Source organism: Gasterosteus aculeatus, chromosome 15 (genome assembly GCF_964276395.1).
Source record: "Gasterosteus aculeatus chromosome 15, fGasAcu3.hap1.1, whole genome shotgun sequence".
Lineage (NCBI taxonomy): Eukaryota > Metazoa > Chordata > Actinopteri > Perciformes > Gasterosteidae > Gasterosteus > Gasterosteus aculeatus.
Genome location: NC_135703.1, coordinates 7104635 through 7131898, shown reverse-complemented (window position 1 = coordinate 7131898; position 27264 = coordinate 7104635). Strand labels below are relative to the sequence as shown.

Sequence of the window (27264 nt, the reverse complement as noted above, 5' to 3'; positions counted from 1 at the left end):
TGGGAAGCATTGGATTGGAGAGGCCCAACCGCTGAAAGCCTGAATCCTCAATCCTATCACCGACGGCAGACGTTTGTTTTTCAAAAGAAGATTCTGTATAAACTTACACCGACCACGGCCGGTTCAGAGAGGTTGATTTGAGGAGTCGCTGTCGTCTTAACCTTACATTGATGCAGGTCGATTTGGAAAGAATGGGGGGGGTTAAAGGGGGAGCTGGTTATCAACTCTCAGTCCACAGCGAAGGGACGTCTGCGATGTCTGGCTGCTTCACCAAGAGAGAGAAATCACACCTAGGTGTGAAGACCAAGTCCTTGGGGGGGGTTATGCCCTGTAGCAACAATGCATTCCCAAAACTCAGCCTTGTTTTTTTTGCTATGGTGGGAGCCCAACACAGGTAATAGTGACCCGTACCAGCCACTGTTGGTACTCAAAGCAACAATCAGTAATATCAGTGATGCAAGTGTTCTTAAGCCTTCCTATTTTCTTTTAAAATGCTTTGTTGCATTTGTTCAAAGAAAGGAAAAAGACACCGGTATCCTTTATGGAACACATATTTATGAAATAAGTGTGCGTATATACAGTGTGTGTAAATATATATATATATCTTTGTTTTAAATATTCAAATGAACGTAGATGATTGTTATCATCCCACTATCTACATTTAGTCGCGCTGCAGATTGTGAATACATTGTGTTTGTTAAACGTCATCGTCAGCAGAGTGTTAACTGCGTGACTCAAGGGCATACCGAAGACAAACGCATACACAAACGTCGTGTTTCTGCTCTGTCAGGCGATGAATGGAGAGGGAACAATGATTTAAATCAACTTATTTATTATGAAAGCCAAAAATATTGTAGAGAAGATATTAATCAACAAATACAAATAAATATATTGAATAAAGTTGATAAGAATGGCTTAAAACATTTAGATAAGAAAAACATGCTGCGCATAAAGAAAGCATCAATGTCACACTCAAGAATGTGAATACATACAACAATTACATAAATGTATTGTTGCTGTATTATTGCAAAGACAAGAGAAAAAAAACTTACAAGTATATTTTTTGAATCACAGTCTAATGTGTTTCACTGCTGAATAAACATACTTTTAACACAAGCATTACACACATCCTATTAATCAAAGTGTATTTGGAAATTCAGTCAAAGAAGAGAAAAAAGCAGTTATGAAAGCTTTGCAACCATTTTTGAGTTTTTGGCCTTTAGTGTGAATGTAACCAAAGGGTTCTGCAGTGAGGTAGTTAAAAACAGTCAATCTCGATATCAAACACCGTCTAAAATGACTGGATCAAAAGTTCTCCCAGAGATCTCCTGCAGCCGTAAAACCCAATAAAAGAGACAAGTTTTAAAAAAGGACACCAAATTGGGCCAGCACGTGCGAGACGTTAAGTAGGTTTTACCGCCATGAGGACAGAGCGCTGAACAATTTAAAAGCTAAATGGCAGAAACATTAATAAAACTCTTAAAACAACCGTTCACAATACTTTGCCATAAAATCTTCCGCGCTGCTCCGTCTGCTGATCCCGTCCATCGACGACGGGCGCAGCTGCAGTCACTTGTTAAAATAAGGCCGGCAACAAATAAAACCTCATCTGCAATAACACCTCCATAACAAATCCACAGCTCACACAGATAATTGAAACACCCAACACACACACACACACAATTCAAATAAATGATATGAATGGAATTAAAAGCATGCAGATACAAATATCTAAAAGTCAAGGTTGCGTGTAGCGTTTACATGAACACTGATTAGATTACAGATTGAGGTTTTATGTGACGTGAAGCAGATACAAAGTGTCCTTGTGTCTACGAAGTACAAATTCACAAGACAACTATTATGCGTAGATGTCTTGAGGAATGGCGCAATTTGCGGCGGGTAAATCCGCTGCCATCGTGGAGGTGTGATGGCGGCGCCCCCTGTGCGTCATCGTCAGGGCGTTCGACCGGCGTCCCCCGTCCTTTCTTGCTTTTCTGTTGCGGAAAATCAATCGGCCGCAGAGGTAGGTGAGGATTTTTTGGTGAAATGAGGCGTAAATGAAAGGGTTGTAGCAGGCGGAGCTCATGGCGAGCAGGTGAGCGGACACCTGGACGATGTTGATGTAATCCTTCCCTAGGATGGAGAAATCTGTGTCCAGGTCACGGATGAGATTCACCAGCTGTGAAGTCAAACACTGTTTAGCACTCAGCGTCCATATGGAAATCGGTTCAATACATCATTTAGAAATTTGTTCTGTTATTTGCGAATTTGAACATTTTCAGTTCAAAGGTTCCCGCTGATTACTTAATTTGTTTGCTTAAGCTAAGCTAAGCATTAGTTTCAGTGTTAAAAGGCAATTCAGCACATTAAACGCACGTAAAATCATTTAAACACATTGCCACCGATTCTGGGTACATTTCAGTAAACACTTCTTGCAAAGAGTAAGATTGAAATTCTGACACACTTTTGACATCTGACTAATAATCAAAGTGGCCTGTAAGTCACTGAACTTCACAAAAGTAGCTCGACACACAATCGCCGCATTTGGAGGTTTTTATAAAAATGGATCAAGGGCTTAAACAATCAACATACAACTGGTTTGTGTTTGAGCTTTCAAGGTACTCACGGACAGATGTAGTTTATGCGGAATGAGATAGTAATTAAGTAACCCACAAGAACTTTATTATCTCACTAAATGGTCACAAGTGGGATTGTGTTCGTTCACGTGTGTGTAAGTGATAAATATGTATCCATCAATTCCTCAGCCCCTCTCATCCGTACCTGTAAGGGAAGCCACGAGAAGGCAAAACACAGGACGGACACCAAAAGCAGACAGAAAGTCTTCCTCCTCCGTCTGCTCCATGCGGCCCCCGCAGATCTCAGCTCCTGACACGCCGTCAATCCTGACGCGGTCCTCCGCCTCAGCTGGTAGGATATGGCACAGTAGGAGACGGAGACGGCAGCCAGTGGGACAAAGTAGGAGAAGAGGAGTATGAAGCAGGAGTAGATGAGCCGGCCTCGCTCCTGGCCATCCCAGAACTCCTCACAAACGGCCATGTGCAGCCCTGCAGCCCGCAGGTCCAGGTGGACGGTGTGCAGCGCCGTGGGCGCGGATAAAGCCAGGGAGGACAGCCAGATGGCGACCACCAGACCCCAGCAAAACTGGCCCCCCGCTCTTCTGCGGATGGGATAAGCCACGACCACGTAACGGTCCACCGCGATGGCCATGAGGGAGAGGCAGGCCGCGTAGACGGCCGCCGACTGCATCACGGTGACGAAGAGGCACAAGTGGGGGCCAAACACCCACCCGCGCCGGTCAAAGGCGTAGGATGCAGTCAAAGGGACGCAGAAGACGCACATGAGCAGGTCGACCAGGGCCAGGTTGCCGATGAGGAAGTTTGTGGTGTTGTGTCTTTTCTTGTTGTGCCAGGTGAGAAAGAGCAGGAGGAGGTTGCCGGAGCAGGCGACCGACGCCACCGCGGAGTAGAGGGGGATGAAGACGGGCTTCAGGTCGAACAGGAGGTCCAGGCCAGAAAAGGAAGGGACCAGGAACGGGGAGGTGGAGAGGAGGAGGTGAGAGGAGTTGCAAGAGGAGGAGGTGGAGGTGGAGAAAGAGTCGGATGTGGTCGGAGATGACGAAGAGGCTGCAGTAGAGGAGTTCACCCTGGATCGGTTCAATGACTTCTCCCAGTCCATAGCTGCCAGATCTACATTGAATAACAAACGAGTTTAAAATCTGTTGCAAATGATTGTACCCAATTTTATATCTTAATTTCCTACAAATATTTTCAAAACAAATGTATTAAACTCCATATGAACTGAGATAAAAAATATTCTTGTATTAGTCATGCGGCGGGGAAATACACAAGATTTACAGCAGTTTAGGGTAAAGTGCAAACAAGAGACATATAAAAACAAGATGAAAAGAAGTATTATGTATATACAATATTATTAAAAGCTGCAGGGCTTGCAGATCCCCCTCAACTCCATTTGTTTACCTTCATCCACCTCTTCTGCACGTCATTTAACAAATGTGAAAGCGTCTTCTGTAAGTCAAAATCTGACTGTGGAGTTCAGGCTGACATTTGTCAAAATGTCCCTGTTCTAAGTTATTTTTAAATATGCCTGTCGTACTTTTCCTGTTAAATCAGCTCGATGCCTTATTGACTTGTACTATGATCAGCGATAGATTGATTTGAACGTAAATCACATGCATCAATTTTCAATCACATCAATCAACAACCGTTTCTTCTCTTAGAAAAAAAATGCTGCAAATTTGAAAGTTACCAGCCTACATGCAGTTTCAAAATGTAGGAATTAAAAGAAAAAGTTACCTCTGAGAGATGTCAGTCAGGACATTGTTTTTCTAATGAATTGGACAATCCAGAACGAATTGGTGTCTTCTGTCTGATGGATGTGTGCGTATTGTGCAGGCTCACCTCGTCACTGCAACCCACTCGCTTCTGAATAGAGAGGTGAGCTCTTTCTCTCTCTCTCCTCCGGCACTGAGTGTTCCTGTGAATGAGTCACCTCCAGGCAGATAGCTGTCTGTCATTACCCCCAGTGAACAACCTTACAACCTATTATATTCCCCTTGTTCAATATGTTATAATTAATAGTGAATTTATGTACCCTATTTGAAAGCATTTTCACTAGAATCATGATTTTCCCATTGGGATGAATCGTGCTTTTTGGTTTTCCATCAATCATATGTATTTGTACAGCACATTTTAAAATACAACAAAAGTTGTGCATAGATACAAACTGGATTAATAACAGAAAGTAACGTAACAAGACTAACTGACATACATGTTAAAATCAAAGGTGAGGCCAGGGAAAATAAATGTTTTTAAAACATTTAAACATTAGTAAAGTGGATGACTTGGAAGTTTGTTCCAAGCTCAGGGGCAGCAGCAGAGGAGGACCGGTGGGTCTTTTTTGTTTTTGGAACATCAGCTGTTGGCCGAGGGACATGGCTCATAGACACGTACATGTTTGGATATATGACAGATGACTTGTTGGGAAGAGCGGGAATATTGTGAGGAAAATAAAACATGAAAAAAGGACTTGAAACATATTCAAGGATTCATAAAGCAAATGTATAGCGTATTACATAATTCACCGTTTCTCATTCAATTGTTATTAGAAGTAATTTGCTTGTTCTTACTACCAAGCGTAGACTTACAGGTGCAGCCATCATCCAGCAGTCGAGTCATTTTTTAATTGAGCCAAAGAGTTCTTGGTAGTACATTACCTGTTTTGAGGGATTCATTAAGTCATTTATTATTAAAATGTTGCAAAAATCCTTCATGTCTCAGTCCAGCCTCTTTTCTCCTATGACGGCTACTTTGGATCTCTCTGAATTTTTAAACCTGTGTCATAACACCAAAAAGATTTCTTTAGCAGCCCGTCCGGCTGGTTTCTAGGAGTGACTTTTAATGATGGGGTGTGATGGACCCGCCTGGTCCACCTTTCTTCCTTGTACATTAAGTACCTTTTTGTCGGCATGCCAACCAGCCTGGTTCTTTACCCTTTCCTCTGCTTTGGAGCTCCAGCAACCCCAGATGCTTCTACCTTTTCACACGTGCACAAGCTCGTCCTCGTACGCTGAGGGAAGCCAGTCCTTCCTGATGTTTTCATATGTTTGACAAGGCCCAGTGTTCATAACCTTGGGCTTGTGCAGAAGTTGCCAAAAAATGCATGATATCCGGTTCCCGGATATCCAGGCTTCACCGGGGACATTACTGAGTTAAAGCCCCATTTGGTGGGGTTTCCTCTCATTAAGTGTCTGCGTCTGGTCTGGGCCAGGCTCGCCACCAACGGTGCGTTGACACAGATGTTTTGTCCTCAGGGAAAATGGGTCTGGCAGCTATATTTGATACGTGAGGAGGAGGGCTCAGGTGGAAAAGCCTTTCTCATTGAACTGAATGAGAAGATGTGTCCAAACCTCATTCTGCCTCTGTCCCTCTCTTCAGTTACATCTACACTTCCCCGGGTTCTGCCGTTGCCATTTTCCACCAGATGCATTGGGACTGTTTAAACTCTCCCGGTCACCTCACATCCAGCCTATCACATTTTTCCTGGTTAAATTGATGTTATTCAGAGTAAGCCAGTTCCCAATTGATTAGATAAATCTAGCCAATATTAATAGTCTATTTCAACAGGGACCTTAGAATAAGGCAGCTCATAATGTTTGTGTGTGTGTGTGTAATTCTTCTCTCTTTTGTCCCATTTGCTGACTGACTCCTCTGTAACAGGGAAAGTTTACATAAATAATCTTTGCTGCCATTTAGAAATATCGCAGCGAGATGGGCAGACCACAGGAGAGAAGCCTGCTAGACTTTACGCTGTCTCCACTCTCGCTGGATCTTACAAGCTGTTGCTTCAGCTTGTGTGCAGACGAATGAACCAAATCCATTCTACTGTTGTGATGTTTTTATTTAAACATGGGTAAGACTTCATTGGTAAAAACATTATGGAGAAAAAAATAAAGATGTTACACAATATGGTACAATATTTTTAGGAATATGTCACAGTCACAGTCAGTTCTATATGTCACAATTGTATAATGTTTGCAAGATGTCGAAAGAGTCTCAATTACCTAATGTGCTCCTTCAATAACCTTTGCATATATAAATCATGTAGAGCCATTTTTGTAACATTTATAATGGAAATCAGAACACAGACTAGATAATAATCCTTCAGGGGATGAATAACAAGGACTGAAAAGGTACTTAACACTCAGTTGCTGGGGATACAGATGATGATGACAGGCTGTAATTGCTTCTTGAACCACTGTTAACAAAAGCTCTGTCCAAAACAGACAGACGGTCACCGCTACTAAATTCACGCAAAGTTAGTTCTTTTTTCACTGTTACCATATTCTAACACTCATTTCTCTGGAGTGTGAGGGCCATCTTGGTCAGGGTTGGCTCCCTCTGCCGTAGTGTCCTCTTCTATCTGTGTTTGGGCTGCCTCAGCCTGTTCGTTGTCCTGCGACGGTCTCAGGAGATACTCCAGCTCTTCTGCGCTGATGGCCACCTTCTCAGGAATCAACCATCTCTTGAAGTGTTCAAGAGCGCTGGGGAAAGGGGAAGTACACACAAGGTATTGAGATGAGAAGAGGACGTCTTGTTATTCTTGCAACAATAGAAGGGCTCTTCTGGCAGGATCACCGTTTACTTATTAGTATCTGCGTGTGTCACAATATCAAAGAGTAATCAGCCACAGCATCCTACCTGTCGTCCATGTCGCCGCCTTGGAAGAGCTCTGAGGCCTGAGCGTCGTGCAGAAATCTGTCCCAACATTCTTTCTTTGCTTGAGACAAGGAGCGCAACATGTCCCTGGACGTCACGTCACTTGACTGGCCCTTTATTTTCTTCAGGCGGTTCTCTGCATCGAAATTTAGAAAAGACAACACTTGATTTTTTCCATCTAAAGAAAAAGGGAGGGACAGCCCCTTTACTAGATTATGGTCTATAAGTGCAAGAGGAGACAGAACGGATGGCTGTACCCAAACTGGCTATGTAGATCTCAGAATCCTCCATGGGTTGCCATTTGACGCCAGAGGACGTGCCGTTTGTCCCGTTCGAGTGTCCATTGACCTGCGGTGCGAGTTGTGCGGCTGGCTGGAACGAGTCGATGAACTCCGGGTGGATCTCCGGGGTTGCCTGACTCACTGGAGACAGACTGGAGCAGATTTCTGTCCACAGCTCCCCGCTGGACCGGACGTCCTCCTTGTTTTCGAAGTCTTCGATCATCCTGGTTCACTGAACTGGGTCACAACAGAAGAGTTAGCGTGAAGTGAATTGGCATTAGCAGGATGGTGTTTATGGGTCGTGCAGCAGTAATAAAACAGGGTTATTCGTGTGGGATAGAAATTACAAATAAATGAATAAGGTAAACTGCGCATGTTACAACTACTAAGCGTTAGCCACATTCAAAAGCTGCGCTTTAATCTAACCAAATGTATCAACATAGCTAACTAAACTTAGGTCAAAACCCTATTTTATTGAGTATTGTTTCATTAGATGTGCTTTAAAACTGTTTTTTGTCATATTGAGTTATAATCGTGTCTTACCTGTCTGAAACTCTTGATGAAATAACCGTTACTTCTCCTAAAGTTTGATTTTTGAAGATTAAAGAATGGGCTCACTAGCTGTCTGTGTCCATGATCTACAGTCTTAAACGGAGGACGTCCACTTCCGTATTTAGTGTCATATGATTGGACGTTGTAACCGTCCATCAAACAGTTTTCTAAAATGCGATTGGACCTCTGTGGCTTCTCGGCAGCAGCTCGCTTGCTATTGGCCAGATGTCGTGTTTTGCAGAAAAAGGAGTGAGGACGTTGGTTTCAGCTGGAAGGAATCGATACGGTGAGGATTTATCAAGGTAAACAAGCACTGACAATCTATGTTGAATTATTTTATTCGCGCAAGTTCATTGGTTAATAACTGACACGAACATTGGCAAATTGTTTAGCGATATTACAGGTCTATAATTGAATGCCCCTGTGTATAAACACGGCTGGATCAGCTCGGTGTGCTAAAGTTCACTTTAAAGCGAATAATTCCTGCAGCCAAATGTAATTCTGCTTGTAACTATTACCAACTTGGCTACGACAAATGATCAAGAGTTAAACAAACAAAAATGTTTAAACGTTTGTCGTCGAGGTTTTGCACGCGATGGTCGCCGCGTCACGTGAGGAGCAGCGCGCGTAGGAGATGCGCGTGGTGCTGCGGCTGGCGGTGGTGGCTGTCCCGATGGGGGTGCTGCTGTCCCGGACCATGGCCTGGATATCCAGCGGAAAAACGCACCCGGAGCTCATCGGCCGGCTGAGGGGTAAAGGGCAGATCTCAGGGCAACCTTAATTTAGACACACTTATTGGTAACGCCTCCTTTAATACGAGAAATACATTTGTGCTTTATCATGATATTACAATGACCAAAATCCCACACAATTATCACAACATAGTATGTATACATAGTATGTATACATCCAGCTTTAAATATTGACCAAGTACGATGCCATCATTCTTATTTGTTTTACCTAAAAAGTTTGTATTAATACTTTGTTTCATCCACATAAAAGCGAAACACACCGGGTTTAACCCGCACACAGTTTCCAGTCCAGCTCAGTGCAATAGCCTCCTCTTCTCTCCTCCAGATCACGGGGTGATCCGCAGCGACCAAGTGTTTGATGCCATGCTGGCTACAGACCGAGGGCTGTACGCGATAGACTATCCTTATGCAGACTCTCCTCAGTCCATAGGTATTCATTGGAGTTCTCTTCATAGGCACAAACACACACACACTTGCCTCTAAATATGTTTTGTGATCACAGACGTTTGCCGTGACTGTGCTACGATATTTTCCTCATCACAGGGTACAGAGCGACCATCAGTGCACCACACATGGTGAGTAACAGACAAAGAACTATTACGATCCGCTGGTGTACATGATGGGCTGAACGTTTTCATTCGGTGGCTTTCCAGCACGCTCATGCTTTAGAGCTGTTAAGTGACAAACTAACTGAAGGGGCATCGGCGCTGGATGTGGGTTCAGGAAGTGGATATCTCACAGCCTGTTTTGCAAGAATGGTAAGTGCCGTATAAACTTTGCATGTTTCCCACCAGCCGATATGAAGTGCAACAGCTGTAATTTTCTTTTGTTTGTAGACAGGACCTAGTGGTAAAGTGGTTGGCATTGAACACATTGATGAATTGGTTCAAATGTCAATAAAAAATGTGCAAGCTGACGACCCAGAACTGCTGACCTCTGGACGCATCAAACTTATGGGTGAGTCATGAATAACAAAGGAATGCATTTTTTTAAGTTTTTGACGTAGTATAGAGACAAAAGACTTTAAAGGTCATATTTGTCCACAGTGGGAGATGGAAGGTTCGGCCACTCAGAAGGAGCGCCGTATGATGCCATTCATGTTGGTGCAGCGGCAGCTACTGTTCCTCATGCTGTAAGGACGCGTATGGCTTTCACCTCTGTGAAAATAGAATAAGAGAAATCATGAATATATTTACCTTCATCCAAAATTCACAACAAAGTAGCACAGAGAGTTAAGGTTAAAACACATTGCAGTACATCTCTTTATTTAGCTAGTATAATCCCAGGATGATTTCAACATGTCTGGCCAAGATGGCAGCACAAAACTTTCAAACCACATAAAAACACAATTGACTCATAAAACCAAAACATCAAAAAGTAAGGACTGCATGATGAAATAAAGAATTCTGAATAAACCAGACAAGACTAAAACGAACTCATTCAGCGTTCAAGACAAGTAAATACTGTAATCAAATAACTTTTAATCTTAATTTCCACATGACAATCGAGTGCACCTCATTCGTCTACATGTTTGAACGTCTACTGTGGTTCAGTGAATCTTGAGCAGTCGGTATTCCTAAAAACATCTGCTGTAAAATAAGAGAACTTCAAACGCAGAGGACAGACTCGACTTGCTCATTTAACATCAACTCGTGTGAAATTTCTGCCGTGTGTCTTGTCAAAGCTCTTGGAGCAGCTGAAGTCCGGTGGGCGGTTGGTTCTCCCCGTGGGCCCCGATGGGGGCAGTCAGGTGTTAGAACAGTACGACCGGCAGAGCGACGGGACCTTTGTCAAGAAAGCTCTGATGGGAGTGGTTTACGTCCCCCTGACCGACAGGAGGCGTCAGTGGCCCGGGTATTTGCAACAAAACACACTATCCAGCTCTTTCCGGTGGTTTTTGTTACTGATCCGATCACTGCTATCATTCCCTCTCTCTCTCTCTCTCCCCAGAGGTGAGCTCTGACTGCAGTGCGGTTGCCCCCACAGAAGGTGGCGTTGGTGCTGCATCCCCGGGGCTCAGTAGCTTCCCCCGGTTTCACTGAGCCCTTGTGGGTTGTCGCCCGGCGACGTACAACGAGGACCCTTCTCCGTTTGCCCGACCAGATTGTCTTCTAAGAGGGATACAACTGTGAGTGAATGAATGAGCGACCACCACTGGACCGAGGAGCTCAATCCACGGGGGCAGAGAGTGATTGAAGTGATTCAGAGAATTCTATGTGGGTGAGCCAGGAAAGTTCAGCCATGAGAAAAGCGCAATATCCACTTAAGAAGCTACAGAATGTGTTCTTCTGAATGCTAATGGGATATTCAGATAAGTGGTTAATTTGTGACTATGACTGCAATAACACATAAAGTATAAGAAAATCCAAGTATAAGCCAAGGAAATTAAATTCAGTAAATTAACTATTTTGTGGTTTGAACTCGTTCTTAATGGTTTCACGTGGTGTATATTTAGGATGTGTCCTGTTTGAGATTGTTCCTGTTAAGCAGTGGGGACATTGTGCTAAAAAAGGATTAAATGAGGAACTTAATTGTATTTAAAGCTACACAAATAATTAATTATTTGGAAGGTTTATTAATAAAACCCACTAAATGGATACATTATTTTGTTTACTTTTCTACAGCAATTTCTTCCGTCTGGGTCATGGATAGCTACACAAAGAATGTTCAACATTTTTGAATAGGATAGGAAACAATATTTTAACAGCTAAAATTAGGTCTACAGTTATTATCAACACCATAGGACTAAATGATCTTTTCAACATAGTAGTTATACCAAATAACATATTTATCCTCCACTGAGTAAAATACAATCTTGATCTGTACCAAGATAATACGTAAGTAACATGATCTAATATTACCAGACCGTACCATAATCTTCTTAAATCTTCTGTGTGTTTTTTTCAGAGGATTTCTGCTGCAATAACTTGCTAGCTTCTCATATGGTAGATAAACACTTTAAATCAAGATCACGACTTCAACCTCATATAAGTACTGTGCTAATGTCTCCTAAAAAGCAAATGTAATACATACTATGAACAGTTGGTGGCGATAATGCCTCTGATGAGCTGTTTGTACTCAACGACCAATAAAAAGAGGAAGAAACGGCAGCGGTCGACTGTTTGTTGAACTACAGGTTGGACTGATTTGACTACACGTCGACGTCATCACTGCGCGCGTCTAGCGACAAGGTCCTCTAGCCAAGCGATGCACGTGAGTGTATCTGTCAAAGGTTTGAGCAAACGTAACTTACTGTCTGTCTCCTCTTCGGCGCTAGCGTTCGTTAATAAGCATGTAATCCATCAAATAGAGCGTCGCTTTATTTCCTTTCACAGGGCGGATCGTCCTTTGAATCGCCATTTTTATTCTCCACAGTTTAAAACCAGCAGCTCGACGATGGCGCAGGCAGCATGCGACAGCACAACACCGGCCGAGGTAAACCTCCCGGTGCCCGACGAGAAGACGACCCCCAAAGAAGCCGCAGAAAGTGGCAAAAGAAAGAGTGACGAGGCGGGCGAAGATGAGACCCGCGGCCATAGCAAGAGGCGGAGGGGAGCGGGGGGGAAGAAGCCCCGTCCGGGCGAGAGGTACGTCCCCCCTCCGCAGAAGCGGAACCCGGGCGTCAGCTTCAGCCGGGAGCATTTCGACGAGACCTCCTACTACTTCGAAGGCGGCCTACGCAAAGTGCACCCGTACTACTTCGACTTCAAAACGTACTGCAAGGGCCGGTGGATTGGGAAGAGCCTCATGGAGGTGTTCAAGAGCGAGTTCAGAACCGAGTCCATCGAGTACTACCAGATGGCCGTCAAGGAGGGTCGCATCCGGCTGAACGAGGAACCTGTGGAAGACTTGTCATTGGTGCTCCGGGTCAGTGTCCCCAAGTGTGACTTTGTTATCAGGAGGCGATGAAGGAAAGGCTCCAAGACGCCTAGTTATTCTATATAGGTGATATATCCGATGTATTGTATGTTTTTAATCTGACAGCCTTTGAAAAGGTGCCTCTGTTGAGCCTTTAGCATCCTCTCCTCCTCATTAAGCATGTGACCAAGACCAAATGTGTCCCGTGCAATGTGCCGCGTCACAAGCATGTTTAGTGTTCAATTAACAACCACCGTTTTGCCCATCCGCAGAACAATGACCACATGAAGAACACGGTGCATCGCCACGAGCCCCCCGTAGTTGGCAGGCCCCTGGAGGTCCTGGTGGACGACGGTGAAGTGCTCGTGGTCAACAAGCCCGCCTCCATCCCCGTCCACCCGTGCGGCCGGTTCCGCCACAACACGGTGATTTTCATCCTGGGAAAAGAGCGAGGCGTTTCTGAGCTCCACACGGTCCACAGGCTGGACAGGCTCACCTCGGGAGTGCTGCTGTTCGCCAGGACGCTGGAGACGTCACAGAAACTAGACAAGCTGGTGAGAGACAGACAGGTATGTTCGGGACGGGGTCGATCTACGCTTGCACGTGTTTAAATCCTGTGCACATGTCATTTATGTGAACATAAGTAAACAGTTGTTATTTCTTGTACAGCTTGAAAAGGAGTATGTGTGCAGAGTAGAGGGCGACTTTCCAGAAGGGGAGATGACCTGCGAGTTGCCCATCCTGGTCGTTTCCTTTAAAATTGGCCTCTGCCGCGTTGATCCAAAGGGAAAGGAGTCCAGAACCGTCTTCCAGAAGATCAGCTTCAATGGGAAAACCAGCGTGGTGCGCTGTTTACCACTGACGGGCCGCACACACCAGATTAGGGTCCACCTCCAGTACCTGGGCTTCCCCATCCTCAATGATCCTATCTACGGGTCCTCGGCCTGGGGCCCAAACAGAGGGAAGGGGGGACTCCCGGAAAAGAGTACCAAGGAGCTGCTGGAGGCCCTCGTAGAGGAACATCGCTCACAGGAAACTCTCCATTTGCTGGACGTTCCGGTTGATGGGAATGAGCGAGGGGCGGAGAAAGACAAAGAATCTGAGAAGATCCACCTGGATCGCCCTTCTGAGCCCAACAGAAGTGGAGAGCGTCATCCGATAGACGCACAGGTGCAGACATGTGGCAGCGAGACAGTGGATGAGGCGGGTCAGGGCTGCATGGACCCAGACAGTAACAGTACTTCCTCACTCAAAACTCAACCAAACATCAATGCAAATCAAACCGAGGCAACAACTCCAAAAAGTCCTCCAGGGATTCGAGACCACCTGTGCAGTGAGTGTAAGCTGGTCCGACCAGATCCCACAGAGAAAGAGCTCATCATGTATCTCCACGCTTTACGCTACAAGGGACCAGATTTTGAATATTCCACACCTTTACCCGATTGGGCCGAAGAGGACTGGGTCGAGACTGGTTAGCGCTGACCTGATGCAAACAAAGAACATGTATCTTTATTCATTCTCACTTTGATCTAAAGTCAAGCAAATTATTTTAGTTTGTTTTCATCCTTGTAGCCTGTAAACTGCCCGGTACTCAAAACATGCTTCAAATAATTAAAAAGCCGTTCTGCAGTAAAATAAATACATTTTTGCCTTAAATGACTTCTGTTTGAGCTCCGTGAAACAACATTGACGGCTGTAATTGATTGTGGTGGGCACCTTTTTAAGGTGGAGTCAACAATTCTGAAGACTGATGGTTGAAATAAAACACCAAAAACTGCTTTGCCATTAAAAGTAATATACATTCTATTGCTCAATTAAACAAAGTGGATTAGATTCACTGACCCCACCGTTTTTAAATCCCCAGTGTGTAGCATTTAAGGGGATCTAATGGCAAGAATTTAATATAAGTGCCTATAATCGCCTGAAAAAAATAAATATATGTTTCACCATTTGAAAGAGCGGTTTCTAATTACATAACATGTAGGTTGTCTTTGTGGTTTAATATGGCATTTTGTGTTTTCTCACCTGCTTCTGTAGTGCCTACAAGCCTGGCACACTAGGGAACTTTTAGTTTTTTGAAATCTGCAACCTCGTCACCAGATGCCCCCAAATCCCAAACCTTCAACCTTCAGTCTGTTAATTGAAAGCCCAAGAATAATTTAACGATCTCTGAGATGGGTTGTTTTCTTGCCAAGGGATTTGAAATGAATGCTGGATGTGTAATTGTGATTATACAGTCATGATGTCAGAGGAAAACACTTCTAACATAGAGACAGCTTGAAAATCAGACAAAAACCTCCTCTTTGTGCCAAATCACCACCACTGCTTCTTTAATACCTCCTTTTAAATACTTATGAAGGACCATAGATAAATCTTTTTAAAAATCTTTTTTAAAGGGCACACCCTTTGAACAAAATAGTTTCAGTAGTTTGAACATTAGAAACAACATGTTGAAAGACATTTGAAACGTGCTGTTCAAGTCATAATGTAATTTGCGCATAAACATAACATAACATCCATTGTGACCACTCAGCTGTTCGGTGGGCTGTACACATCTTAGATTATCCCACATATAGTGTAATATCTGCACTACACTAAGTAAACATTAAATGTATTTGGCACCGGCACTTGAACAAACAGCACGACTCATAATTTGACAATAAAATACAAAATGCAAACTACTCCATGTTCACAGGGGACATACTGTACACATGATTGCCACAAGTGCAAAACCAACTGACTTTAGTTAAGTGATCCTTTGCTACTGACTCTCTCTGTTCATCTCACATTCATGGAATATTATTCTGTCCATGAATGAATATAGCTCTTTGAGGTCCAGCATGGAGACACTGGATTCTGTCACGTGTCTGTGAAGATGCCAAAAAAAAGAGTTTCAGGCACAAAGTAAACAGCAGGTACAGGTCTTGATTATATATATATATATATATATATATATATATATATATATATATATATTGTATGCTAAGGAAGTTTTGTCTCTCGTCATCTGTCTGAAAATATGGCTTTCTGCAAGTCATGCTTTGATTAGACCTTTTGCCGAGGAGACCCTCATGATCTGTAACGACCCTGGCAGCAACATCAGACAAACATGCTGTCACACGTTACATTTGGGTGGCTTATCTTTCCTTTATGTAAAAAGCAAAAGCAACGTAGTATGCTCCTTTTGTAGTTTGCATGTGTCGTAGTGTAGTATTCTGTTTGTAAAGATTGCTCCATCTTTGCTCAACATGTGTCCTCCCGTTGCCCGTCTCTCTTTATCCAAACGTCAGGCAGGTCTGGCTTGCTGTTGGGTAAGATCACAACTCCCTCACTCTGACTGGTGCGGCCCTTATTGCAAGTCTCATAAACCGTTTCTTTCAGTGAGAGACGAAGCGTTTCTCTCTTCCCGTTCAGATGCCCCGGTCTTAACTGAACCTCTTCCCCGCCTTCACTTTGCCGCGTGCTAGAAGTCCCTGGCTCACTGTCACTGAGGCACGTTTCACTAGAGTCCTCCGGACCCTCGCACGAGCTCCGAGACAGGGAGCCGAGGTGGCCTTTATCAGAGTGGTGGTGCTGATATAGGCTGTCCTCTGTGGTTTGTTCGTCTTTGCTTTGTGATGGCTGGTCAATGGTCTCCAGTGTGTGGCTGATGATGGTGTCCTCCATGCTGGACGATGAGGAGAACGTAGTACTGCTCCAGTGCTTTACCCCACCCGACTGAGCTCTGCATGTTCTACACCGCTGCTTGTCCTTGCCTACGTCTTCGGGCCGCAGGGTGTTTGCTCTGTACGGAGACGAAGTCTGAAGGGCTGGAGGCGGTTGGCAGCTCTCGTGTTGACGACTGCACATCTCCTGACTGTCCCCGTCTACGCTCCTCCTGCCCGCTTCCCTCCCACAGTAATCGATCTCATCGGAGAGCACAGACGGCCGGTTGGACAGCTTACTGGTGCATGTGCTGTTTTCAAAGCTGTCGCTCAGTCGATAGGCCAGTGGCTGCAGCTCGTATTGCTCAGGCCCTCCGCCCTCGCCTCCCCCTGCTCCAGTCTGTTTCTGTCTCTGCTGACATTGGTGGTCAGGGTAGAGAAAGCCACCTGCTTCTTTGTCGTAACTCCTCCTCACTCTAGATCTGCCGAAGGCGCCGTTAGCTGACGAGGAACCGGGCTCGGCTGCCGTGCAAGAGGACAGCATGCCGTCGTCGTGATCTGAGAAACATGGCAGCAAGATCTTGCCGCAGTTTTTCTGGGGTCCAAAAAAGCAGCACAGGGACTGGAAAAAGAAGGTTGCGAATCCGCATGCTACACATTTCACCAAAAAGAGAAAAATCCCAAGTTTTCGGAAAGGCAAGACCGTGGCGGGCAACATGATGATCCCCATTGAGAAAAAGGCACCAGAAACTATTGCTACAGGACATCCCATTCTTTTAGTGGAGTGCGCTACTTTGCCAATTTTGTCTGAATGAGGAGCCATGCTGTAGGAAATGCAGTAGTTGGCAACAAAGTCAACAGACAGCCCTGCTGCTGCTGATATGAACAGAGCCTCGATGCCACTCAGCTGCCATTCAAGAAGGACAAGGAGGCTGATAGTGACAAAAACACTCCCTCCCACAGCTACGGTCCCATATATGCTCAGCAGAATACTCCAGGTGGTGAAGAAAAGCGAAGCGAACGTGAGAGCTATTGAGAAGCCAGCTATCACCAGAGTCTCTGAGCTCAAAGCTTGTTGCAGGTCAAAAAGAGACAGGTGACTGATGAACCAGCCGTTCTCCAGCCCGTTGGGCGCGCCCGACATTTCCCTGTCAAACCATGACAGGATTTCTCTGTAGAAGAGGCTGGTTCGGCTAAAGTTAAAGCTGTAGAGGTATGTGGTTTTGAATGACAACACCAGGGCAGCAACCCTGCCATCTGGCTGGAAGTACAGGCCTCCGCTGTGGGCCAGATGGCCCTCGGCATACCTCTCCACCAGCATCATAGTGAGGCACTTCTCGAAAACGGCAGCAGGGTAGGGGAAAGGGATGTCGTTACAGCAAAAATGGAGGGAGTCATTATTCTCTGAGCAGCGTCTGACAGACACCCACCGCGTTAGCTGCTCCACGAGGCAGATATTGTCTGTCGTAACGTCTCTATCCTCAGGTGACGGAGGAGAGTAAAAGCTTTGGTTCTGAACCCGCCCACATAAATCCCTCAACCAAACCTGGGCGTCCGGCCGGCTCATGTTAAAGTCCAGGTCAAAAATTAAAGAGCCATTGCTCTTGGGGTTAAAGTGATCCCCGTTATCAGTTGGTTTTACACCCCAAACGAGCCTTAACTCAACGGCTTTGTCTTCGCCATTCCTCTGCCTCTCAAACATGAACATGTGACGATACTCTGCGTCATACCTTTCAAACGGGTGATTGGAGCGGAAAAGCTGGGCCACCCTGCTGTTTAAGGTGGGCAGCTTCATGCCTGGGTCAATGCAGGACATGTACGTGCCCCCGGCAGCCAGCACTGCAAACCAGCACACCCAGATGTACCTAAACTTCACCACTCCACAGGGCAGGATTTTCAGAAACAACAAATTGGAAGTGTCGCTGAGACCTCTCTTTAATTCTCTCAGCTTCTGCCCGAGAGCGAAGAGGCATCTCTTGCGCACGCTGGTATCCCAGAAGCCCCCGGCGTTCTTCGAGCAGCATGGTTTCCATCCCTGCGCGGCTACGGACGCAGAGGACGCTTCTGTGTGGCGCTCGCGCAGAATGAAGGCGCACGGCAGCCAAACTAACGCCATGATGGAGCTGATAAAGGAGGAAGTTCCCAAATAAACAGAGAAACATCGGATCACTGTGATGCTGCTGAGATAACCAGAGAAAAATGCTGCGCTGGAGGTCAACCCCGACGCTAAAATTAAATACCCAACTTCCTGCAAAGCTCTGTTTACCCTCTTCTCGAGGGAGGCGGACGGATTCTGCGATAGCTGCAGATTCCAGAAATCGGCGAAGATGAATAGCTGATTAGAGCAACTTCCCAAGATAATAAGAGCTGCTGAGAGGTTAACCAGCGGGAAGAATGTCAGGCCAAATGCTACTTTATAGAAGAAATAGGAGGTCAGGAGGGAGCCTGTGATCGCTATCAAAGATAATGCTACCATGAAAAGGGAGTGGAGATAAAGAGCCATGGTGAACAGAAGAGAGGCAACCGCTAGCACGGGGTAGATCGCATCTTTTGCCAGGTAATACTTGAAAAGCCTCTGCTTGATGCCGAAGTCCATGCCAGTGATGGTGGTGTTGTTGTACCTCAGTTCCCGACCCTCAAGCGTGTTCATGTACATCTCCATCATGTGTTCGCCTTTGTCGACGGGCAAGAACAGAAGGCTGTACTTCAGCGTCGGGATCTGGTATTCAACGGTCTGCGGGCTGAGGAAGTCTTTATCAACCAGGAAGTGGAGGATTTGGAACACCACACGAGACTCTTTGCAGCAGGACGGGACAGAGGAACAGACGCCAAGTTCGGGTCTCTCAACGCAGGCCTCCACCAGATGTCCCTTGTGATAGTAGGGTCCACATTTCCGGAGAAGGTTCAAAGACTCGGACACCTAAGGGGGAGAAATAGAAGAAAAAACAAGCATCAGACATTAAAACATAGTCAACGCAATCCAGAGTTAGTTTACTGCAGGAAAGTTGGATAAGAAGATCATTCTCACACTCAATTGTCACACTTGTTGTCTGGTACATTCGTAATGGGAGGAGGAAGCTACAGAACCTGGTGTGAGGTGAGACTGAGGCAGCAGGAGGCGTTGGTGAGGACAGCCAAGTAATTCCCCAAAGACCAGCTTGGACAACAGCCGCCTCTGGCCGTTCCGTCGGCCCCCCCCCTCACATGCTGCTGGCACAAGTCCTGGAACTGAGCCTGCGAGCGAATCTGCGTGAGACCAGTGAAAGATCTTTTGAACACATGCCCATTTGAAACAAACTCACAAAGAAATGACTTAATTTCAGACAGGGAAATGGACATAAAGTTTCTTTTAGTTTCTGTCAGCATTTAAAGATATTAAAGGGAGATGATTGAAGACGTGACGAAAAAAGCAAAAGTGAGGGACTGAGTAGAAGGGAGCGAACCCTGGATTGCTCCATCTCACACATGGCGTGAATGGCCTTCAGACTCCAGAGACTGGCTGAGTTTTCCGATCGAAACACCAGTTGAGCCAAGCGCTCGCCTGCTTGGAGAGAGACAGATGGCTTCAACATACAGGAGATGGACAGCTGTGGACAGCATCACTTTGTTTGAATTGAGAGAATAGTTAAACCACTGTCAAACTGGGCGAGAAACACATTTGTGCCTGTTTTTAATTAAAATGAGGCTCAATGCTCGGAACTGCTGACGAATCCATTTGGGGAGCTTTCTGTATATTTACAAGGCGGACCAAAATATGGTCTTTGATGTGCCAGCACACTATTCCAAAAATACAGCCAGAGAGAAAAATCTCAGATAACCTGGAAAATGAAATGCATTAGAACAGTTATTCAAGTCTTCTTGGCATCTCCGTAGTTTTCCGTTACTTTTCATTTAACCAATAAGCTGTAACTGTTGTTTTTACTGTTTCCATTAGTTTGCCTGGAGTGCTAATTATTCCCCAACAAGCTGAAAGGCTTTGCCTTCAGCACACAGGATTTGCATGTATGAGTTACTCAAATGGTGAATAAGCACTCATTCCATTTCCATTGTTTTACTATTATTTTCTTGCTCTGTTGAGGATGCCGGAGCCATTAGTGCAACAAAACCTTCCTGACTTTTGCAAATTCTCAGAAGTCTACGGTTAGGATTCTGCGTTCTTATTGTCACTTTAAATATGAGGCATTAGTTCATCATCAGTGAATGAAGAGCTTGAGCAACCAATCAGGACGGACTCACCTGGAGCATCGCAGAGGAACGTGTCTGGAGACGAGTCTCTGGCCAGCATCCTCTTGATGCGAAGCCTGGGGGCCTCATGGGCGCCACTGCCGTCCCCGCTGACAGCACCCTCGAAACTAGCGCAGAATGACACACATGTGCCCCTTTTTCAACCGCAGTTATACTCGTTATGTTGTCTCACAATGGAATGATTTTAAGCCTGAATTAATAACCCAACTGGAACGCATTTTCACATACTGACAGAGTGGAGCAACATTCATTTGAAGCTGTGTTTACGGCTACCTGGAAAACATAAATCAATATCATGTTTAGTTGTGTGTGAAATATCTCCCATATGTCCCTAATCTTACAGCTATTAGCTTCATTATTTTTTATTTGTTTAAAATCTTAGCTTTACATACTTTAATGTAGTAGATAGTTGTCTGTTCATTAGGCCTTTGTAGGTCTATGTACTCTGCTTGTGACCTTGCCTGCATTTATTATTGCATTGTTTGCTGTTTTGTGCTGAATCTTGAGTGTGAAATAAAAGTTGATTGATTGATTGATTAATGTTCTATGTTCTTACGTCAATAGTGTTAAAAAAAAAGATCATACTCATATTCTTAAAGCCAAGAACAGTTACATGTGTAAGCTGTGGTGGACATAAGCCTCAGACAAAATGTTCCTGTTTCAGAGTACCCGACCCCGTGCACACAGCATGGCGACACAGATTTGTAAATGTGGTTCAGTCATTGGAACGCATGCTCTCGTGCACGCCCATGAATCCCTCTGCTGACCTTCTACTGAGCTGCGGAGGTAAACGAGACAGTTCTCTGCCCGGCCCAGTGTTCTCCTGCAGCTCAGACAAGCTTGACTGACGAACTCCGATGTGTGTTCCTCGTGGCTTGAAGCCCTGAAAAAAGAACACACACACACACACACACACACACACACACACACACACACACACACACACACACACACACACACACACACACACACAAGCACATCAAAGCTAAAAACAGTGCAGAAGCTTACTGAATAAATCAGCATCATAAGCACCCTTTAATGTTATCTCAATTAACTTGTTTGGTAAATGAGTGTTTGATGTTATCTGAAAAAAGGCCCACACTCATGAATCCATCATATCTCATTCATATGTATTTTTTCGTTGTTTTGATTAATTTATGTTAAATAGATCAGGCTGACATCTTGCTAAGGGGGTAAGGGAGGTTTGTGTGTAGACTTTACAGAGGATCGACTGTAGATGTACTGTACATGTGCTGCACCATGTGGACTGCGAGTTTTAGACACTGTGCTTTTGTCTGTGTGTGTGTGTGTGTGTGTGTGTGTGTGTGTGTGTATCTTTGATAGTCACCAGCAGCGGGTCAGAGAAGTCGGGCAGTGGACCAATGAGGAGTCCAGCTAGCGAACATCCCAGCAGCAGCACGGCACAACTCACCAACACTGCCAACGGGTAGTCCACTATCACCTGGGAATAACTGACGAAAAGAAAACCCCAAAAAAGACATGACACTGGGTAAATAATAATAATTATAAACCATTTTAATTTTGTTAAAGGGAAAATCAGTTTGAGTACTTACTTTCTCAGGATGCAGTAGACTCCTCTGTCCCTGTTAACAGTTGAGAAACGTTCTAATTATTTGAAAACGTTTCTACACACAATGTTCTTTCCGCTTAATCCGTGTGCTGAAAGCTGAGCTAACGAGCCTCTCGGGGGCAATAATCATCTGATCTGACTCTTGGCCTGAACCCAAGCACATTTCCCTAAATGCAGTACAGTCACTGGAACACACCTTACTGTCACCACATGCCTCTGCGTCGGTTTCTGAGTCCTGCTCTCGTTTGACCCACGCAGCCAATGACATCTCACCGCGCCGTGACGAGTCGTCTGATGGGCAGAACGACGAGCGTGTTCCACCGTCACATCTCCTCCTTCGCCGTGAGGACCTGCTGTGTTTGAAGGGCGGTCGCGGCAGGCGTGTGGTTTGATTGGACCGAAATGGCAGCGGTTGGGACATTTTCGGGGATTTGGCGAATTGTAGGCCCCAACTTGAGGACCCCGGGGGACCTGATGAAGGAAGGAAGATAGAAAATACAGATGCCGAATATATGATACAGAAATTGTGTTTATCGTTCATGTCATTTGAGTGATTATGACCACTGCCGCCCAAATCCTGGATCTATTCCTACCAATTCTGTCTTAAAGAGTCCCTGAATTTCTACCCTAAACAAGCACACAGTACAGTCAGCGCCCGGGCATACTTGGTGATAAAGTTGGCAGGAGGAAGAGGGTCTGTCCAGGCTGCTGCAGCTGTCACAAAGCTCCCCTGCAGACCGGATGACTGTCAACTGGGCCTCGGCTGAACACTCGCTGTCAGGAGGGCACAGACACACGGCCGGGATCTCGCTGAGGACGGGAAAAGACGGACAGGAGGAGCAAAAGACGGGTGAGAGGGCGCGAAAAAGAGAAGGTAGGTAAAATATGGCTCCAGGAGAAGAAGGATGAACAAAAAATGAAGATGCAAAAGTTGAGTCAGTGAAACTAAGCAGAAGGAGATGTTTTTAAAACGCATTGCAGCTATTTCATTGATCGACATCTCAGGTTCAATGGAGAGTTGAGCGCATTCAGCTGAGTTAATGAGGTAAGCAAATGGGCTTCTGGGTAAGGCAGCGCTGGAAGTAAGGAGACCCAATTAAAGAAGAAAGGAGGCCTTGAGCAAAGTAGAAGGCAGAGTGAAATCCTCTTTTAACATCATCTCACAGACCCCATAATGAGAGAAGCACCTGTCAAAGATAGACATGAGTGAGTGAGGAATTATGGGTAATGGCAGCAATCAGGAGAGCCCCGGAGTGAATTATGTTGTACAGTTTCAACGTATCCCTTTCTCATGCTTAAAATAATACCGCTGAAAATGATCTATTTTCAGCCACACGAGCAGCTGGCTCCAGATGTGGACGTACTGGTTGGCCCATCGCTTTGGTCCATATTGAAACGGAACCATTAAGTAGATTGATAACAATGTGCAGATGAATCCCGGTGACTTTGGTGACCCCCAGATATTTTTCACAAGATTTGAGGATTTGAGGTTTTGAGTGAATTTAATTCAACGGGTATTTCCATACTTAGACAACCAAACATAGAAATATGAAACAACTTTATCCCAAATTAAAAGAAAATTAAAGAGGTTGCTTTAAACTTAAGGTGTGGGGGGGGGGGGGGGGGTGTAGATATGATCACAGTCTTGACTTCCAGTCAGAAAGGATCATTTAGTTTAATTCCTCATACATCCACAATTTAGATTTTTAAGAATTCCTGGATGCTCATTGTATCATACATATGTAAACAAACTTTACTAAATAATGCTCTGGTTGTCTCTGAAGGGGCCGTGAGGTCTGTGTCTTCTACCATATGCTGGATTTTCCACAGTAGACTGGATCCAGCCACACTTCCTGCCTTGTCACCATGGCGACAGAGTAAGTCAACAGAGCCTAAAAGAGATCACACTGTTTCATTTGCATCCCATCATTTGGTGCACAGATCCGGTGTGTTCTCTCGGTTTGTTGGTATACAGTAGCAGAGGTAGTGGAGCTCATCAAGGACCCGAATCTCTCTGTTTTGTCTTTGTAATAATTGATTTTTTTCAAATGTTCTAACTAATAAATAGGCCACGTTGTTCTCAACAACCTTCGGCACATAGCAAATGTTTGTAATCTTCTTTAACCTATTTAGTAGCTGGGGTGAGTAAATACACTCATAAAGACTATATGGAAATCAATTCAACATTGTAACACTTTGGCATTATCTCCATCAATCCACAACTGCACGTAAAATAGATGTTAAATTATTAGTGGTGTGTAACATGTGACTAACAGCCGCTCCGTATTTAATCCCATGATGGTTCTTCAAGGAGATGGTCGACATCGTAACAAATGAGGGGAGAAACGTGTGCTAATATTTATATTTCAAAAAATGAATACTAAAATATATTCAGGATGGTGTCACAGAGCTGCACTCTGTAGTCGCAATAAAAAAAGACACTCATTTTCCCTGATGTCAGAATGACTGCATTGGTTTTAGCTGCTAAATAAATGCAGTAGTGGAGGAATTACACAATTACATTATATTGTGTAAGTGGCCTTTTGCAGCTGTAGTTAGTCAATAGTCGGATAACGCTAAGTCATGTGTAATCTCCTATTTCAGTTTGTAAAATGTAAATTTGTAAAGCAAAAAACAAAGTACAAGTAAGACAAATGTGTGCTTCGATACACGTGCATTTATATTTTGGTAAATTCTTCTTAAGAATAATTGTAATCCCTTGCAAACAAAGTTAGACTGATTCGGTTGTTCGAATGTGCACTAAGCTAACATATAATAATAGTAGGGATAGAGGAAAGCGTTAAGGCATTAAAAAGACAAAAATATCCACAACTGGCTAAAGACTGCCAGCTCTTGCTGCCATGTGCCATTAGGTCTCTGTCGCTCTTCCTTCAAACGGTACATCCATCTCTGGATGTCAGTCAATGTCACGTCCTCAAACATCCCCTAAAATGCCAATCAAATAGACACATGAGAGGAAAAAGCACAAAAGCTGCATTCAGGGAGCAGACTCCTAAAAAAAGAGAGCTTCTGCGTTATTGAGAGGACAAAGACTTGAGGGTCTGCCGTCAAATCGGGAGAAGACACAATTGTGGTGGGTTTTCTGATGTGAATGGTGGCAGGCCTCAGCTGTTCCCTGCCACACTTTCCTCTTCGTAGCCCCTTGCCTTCCAGATTTTGTCATATATATATTTTTATACAGTAGCCTAAATAGATCCAACAGGAGGTTGTTGACGCTGAACTGATCTTGCAATTGTCCAGTTAACGTGCGGGTGGGACTGCATAGATTGCATGTCAAAGGCCAGCAATAACAGCATTACCTTTTTTTATGACATGGTGATAAACTATAACTGGAAGTAGTAGCTCTTGCTTAACATGGTGCTAACACACGTTGTGAGAACATGGATTAAGTAATGATATTTGTCCAGCATGGCCAAGCCTTGGCTTCATCAGCAGTACAAATAATCAGGAATGAATGATGCCATGTTAAAATGTGTCAGCAGTAATCATATCATAATCCTATTGTCGACAGCATGAACTCAGCTGGATGAACGATACTCACATCGGCCACGGGAGGGTTAAAACATCACATCCACGTCTACAATTGGCAATGCCATTTATCTTTCTAAGGGAAGCACCTGATAAATGCACGGACAAGAAAAGGCAACCCACCTCTGGCGAGGCTCCTGGATTCCCCTTTCATCCGTAGGAGAATCATCCATCACTATCGCGTCCGTGCTTTCTCCTCTCATCGAGCGAGCCTCCATCTCCTGTCGGCGCTTTAAACAACTAATTAAAAACAAACAAATGCAAGGCTTTTATCCCATGAATTTCATCCTATTTAGAATCGCGCCAAGCAAGCAGTCTCCGTCTGCTGCGGAGGGACTCCACGAGGACCGGGAGCTTGTTTCTGAGGCTGGGTACTACGGAGCAGCACCGGGGCTGTTTGGGTTAATCTGCCCCCGAGCCTCGCCCTGATTGGTCGGAGGCGCGGTGATGCTGAGGCCGGCGCCGCGTCGCTGTCCAACCGGCCGCGGTGCTGGAGCGCCGAATCACGCACAGTGTCGGCTTAATTGGTTCAGACTTGCAGCTACATATGCAGTTTTAAGCGAGTGCGTTGAGAAGGTGCACAGAGAGGGAGGCTGTGTTCAATTAAAAGCAACGCTTCGTTGGGACCCGCAGCGACTCATCGCCATTGTACTGAACGTCGTGTCAGAGCTGATTAGTCGAATCCGGACTATTGTCCCCTGCCACGTATTACCACCCATAAGAAGAATACTTGGTTTCCTATTAAGACAAATAAAAGGCCTCATACCGTGTTTGCACCGTGTACAATTTGTAGCTTGTTGTTAATGATGAATAACGTCCTTTATTAATCAGAAAATACGCCTTAAGAAAAGGACGATGTTTGGGTTGCCAGGTTGGGAAAATCCCTTGTGAATAGACAGACTGTTTTTATCTTTACAAAAAAACAAAATGCATTTTTCACCAGCTGCAGACTTTGGATAAAATGATTAACACCAGGTGGCCTATTAGACAGCGAGGACGCTACTTGCCTCATTAATGGATTACTACACTGCATTATTAGCGAATATAAAAGTTGAGCAGGAAAGGGATATAAAAAAGAAGTTATTTTTCTTTCAATTGTATAACTGTTCCCATTATTACATGATGAGTTAAGCATTACCAAATCGAACGTATTAAGAACATTTTGCCCATATCTTGTGATTCATCATCATATCTTAACTTATACCATACTTGTGAATACGCCTCCATTTCCCTCTCAAATAGTGAAATACAAAGACAAGAATAGTGTGATTAGTTGTAACCAAAAAGTAGCTTTACTGTGTCCTAAAAAAAGAAACAAGGTAAACTGCAGGCACTGATGCACCGTTTACACAATGCAGAAAAGTGAGCAGAGAAAAGTGAAGAGGGAAGAAAAGAAAAAAAGATACAAGACTGTTTATTTTTATTAAGAGAAAAGGGAGCCAGAGCCGAAAAGCAAAAAAGGAAGTAGAAACAGTGACTTTCTGGTAATGAGGCTGCTGCTGTTCTGGCTTTGGTTATAAATATGAATCATGGCAC

At 44.6% G+C, this 27264-nt stretch overlaps 5 protein-coding genes and 2 long non-coding RNA genes across 10 annotated transcripts; 3 read left to right on the top strand and 4 right to left on the bottom strand.

Moving 5' to 3' along the window:
• Positions 1-920: 920 nt before the first annotated feature.
• prlh2r (prolactin releasing hormone 2 receptor) lies at positions 921-4003 on the bottom strand. The gene is made up of 2 exons (XM_040198616.2): positions 2782-4003; positions 921-2179 (listed from the first exon to the last, which is right to left on the bottom strand). The coding sequence occupies exons 1-2, from the start codon at positions 3694-3696 to the stop codon at positions 1859-1861; spliced, it is 1236 nt and encodes a 411-aa protein (XP_040054550.2). The 5' UTR covers positions 3697-4003; the 3' UTR covers positions 921-1858.
• A 2417-nt stretch (positions 4004-6420) lies between these two features.
• On the bottom strand, positions 6421-8221 carry ccdc32 (coiled-coil domain containing 32). Its single transcript, XM_040199380.2, has 4 exons — positions 8081-8221; positions 7514-7774; positions 7239-7392; positions 6421-7081 (listed from the first exon to the last, which is right to left on the bottom strand). Exons 2-4 carry the CDS (start codon positions 7758-7760, stop codon positions 6892-6894), a joined length of 591 nt encoding a protein of 196 aa, XP_040055314.1. The 5' UTR covers positions 7761-7774; positions 8081-8221; the 3' UTR covers positions 6421-6891.
• Positions 8197-11438, top strand: pcmtl (l-isoaspartyl protein carboxyl methyltransferase, like). 2 transcript variants are annotated; one of them, XM_040199377.2, is made up of 9 exons: positions 8197-8391; positions 8673-8841; positions 9167-9271; positions 9385-9416; positions 9495-9599; positions 9678-9798; positions 9888-9973; positions 10526-10695; positions 10792-11438. In XM_040199377.2, exons 2-9 carry the CDS (start codon positions 8724-8726, stop codon positions 10802-10804), a joined length of 750 nt encoding a protein of 249 aa, XP_040055311.2. In that variant the 5' UTR covers positions 8197-8391; positions 8673-8723; the 3' UTR covers positions 10805-11438. The 2 variants fall into 2 exon arrangements, with proteins under 2 accessions (XP_040055311.2, XP_040055312.2); XM_040199378.2 differs by having other exon boundaries at positions 8309-8375.
• LOC144388436 (uncharacterized) lies at positions 9458-12233 on the bottom strand. The gene is made up of 2 exons (XR_013452820.1): positions 12095-12233; positions 9458-9998 (listed from the first exon to the last, which is right to left on the bottom strand). It is a non-coding gene; the product is annotated as an uncharacterized LOC144388436 (long non-coding RNA).
• Positions 11933-14355, top strand: rpusd2 (RNA pseudouridine synthase domain containing 2). 2 transcript variants are annotated; one of them, XM_040199375.2, is made up of 4 exons: positions 11933-12054; positions 12217-12708; positions 12972-13268; positions 13369-14355. In XM_040199375.2, the coding sequence occupies exons 1-4, from the start codon at positions 12049-12051 to the stop codon at positions 14173-14175; spliced, it is 1602 nt and encodes a 533-aa protein (XP_040055309.2). In that variant the 5' UTR covers positions 11933-12048; the 3' UTR covers positions 14176-14355. The 2 variants fall into 2 exon arrangements, with proteins under 2 accessions (XP_040055309.2, XP_040055308.2); XM_040199374.2 differs by having other exon boundaries at positions 11976-12708.
• A 646-nt stretch (positions 14356-15001) lies between these two features.
• Positions 15002-26126, bottom strand: disp2 (dispatched RND transporter family member 2). 2 transcript variants are annotated; one of them, XM_040199372.2, is made up of 10 exons: positions 25852-26126; positions 22845-22989; positions 22376-22650; positions 22163-22192; positions 21937-22060; positions 21356-21471; positions 20580-20695; positions 19787-19887; positions 19431-19589; positions 15002-19263 (listed from the first exon to the last, which is right to left on the bottom strand). In XM_040199372.2, the coding sequence occupies exons 1-10, from the start codon at positions 25944-25946 to the stop codon at positions 15943-15945; spliced, it is 4482 nt and encodes a 1493-aa protein (XP_040055306.2). In that variant the 5' UTR covers positions 25947-26126; the 3' UTR covers positions 15002-15942. The 2 variants fall into 2 exon arrangements, with proteins under 2 accessions (XP_040055306.2, XP_040055307.2); XM_040199373.2 differs by having other exon boundaries at positions 19787-19884.
• On the top strand, positions 22919-26498 carry LOC120832791 (uncharacterized). Its single transcript, XR_005714248.2, has 3 exons — positions 22919-23053; positions 23964-24056; positions 26025-26498. It is a non-coding gene; the product is annotated as an uncharacterized LOC120832791 (long non-coding RNA).
• The last annotated feature ends 766 nt before the right edge of the window (positions 26499-27264 follow it).

Coding starts and splice junctions, on each gene's coding strand:
- prlh2r (XM_040198616.2), bottom strand. CDS start 3,696: ATGGACTGGGAGAAGTCATTGAACCGATCCAGGGTGAACTCCTCTACT. Junction 2,180..2,781: donor TCTCGTGGCTTCCCTTACAG/GTACGGATGAGA, acceptor TTGACTTCACAG/CTGGTGAATCTCATCCGTGA.
- pcmtl (XM_040199377.2), top strand. CDS start 8,724: ATGCGCGTGGTGCTGCGGCTGGCGGTGGTGGCTGTCCCGATGGGGGTG. Junction 9,600..9,677: donor CAGCCTGTTTTGCAAGAATG/GTAAGTGCCGTA, acceptor TTTTGTTTGTAG/ACAGGACCTAGTGGTAAAGT. Junction 9,974..10,525: donor CAGCTACTGTTCCTCATGCT/GTAAGGACGCGT, acceptor GTCTTGTCAAAG/CTCTTGGAGCAGCTGAAGTC.
- ccdc32 (XM_040199380.2), bottom strand. CDS start 7,760: ATGATCGAAGACTTCGAAAACAAGGAGGACGTCCGGTCCAGCGGGGAG. Junction 7,393..7,513: donor GATCTACATAGCCAGTTTGG/GTACAGCCATCC, acceptor ATTTCGATGCAG/AGAACCGCCTGAAGAAAATA. Junction 7,082..7,238: donor GGCGGCGACATGGACGACAG/GTAGGATGCTGT, acceptor CCCTTTCCCCAG/CGCTCTTGAACACTTCAAGA.
- disp2 (XM_040199372.2), bottom strand. CDS start 25,946: ATGGAGGCTCGCTCGATGAGAGGAGAAAGCACGGACGCGATAGTGATG. Junction 22,061..22,162: donor GTCTACTGCATCCTGAGAAA/GTAAGTACTCAA, acceptor TCTTTTCGTCAG/TTATTCCCAGGTGATAGTGG. Junction 20,696..21,355: donor CCTCCGCAGCTCAGTAGAAG/GTCAGCAGAGGG, acceptor ATTCTGCGCTAG/TTTCGAGGGTGCTGTCAGCG.
- rpusd2 (XM_040199374.2), top strand. CDS start 12,049: ATGCACGTGAGTGTATCTGTCAAAGGTTTGAGCAAACGTAACTTACTG. Junction 12,709..12,971: donor ACTTGTCATTGGTGCTCCGG/GTCAGTGTCCCC, acceptor GCCCATCCGCAG/AACAATGACCACATGAAGAA. Junction 13,269..13,368: donor AGCTGGTGAGAGACAGACAG/GTATGTTCGGGA, acceptor TTTCTTGTACAG/CTTGAAAAGGAGTATGTGTG.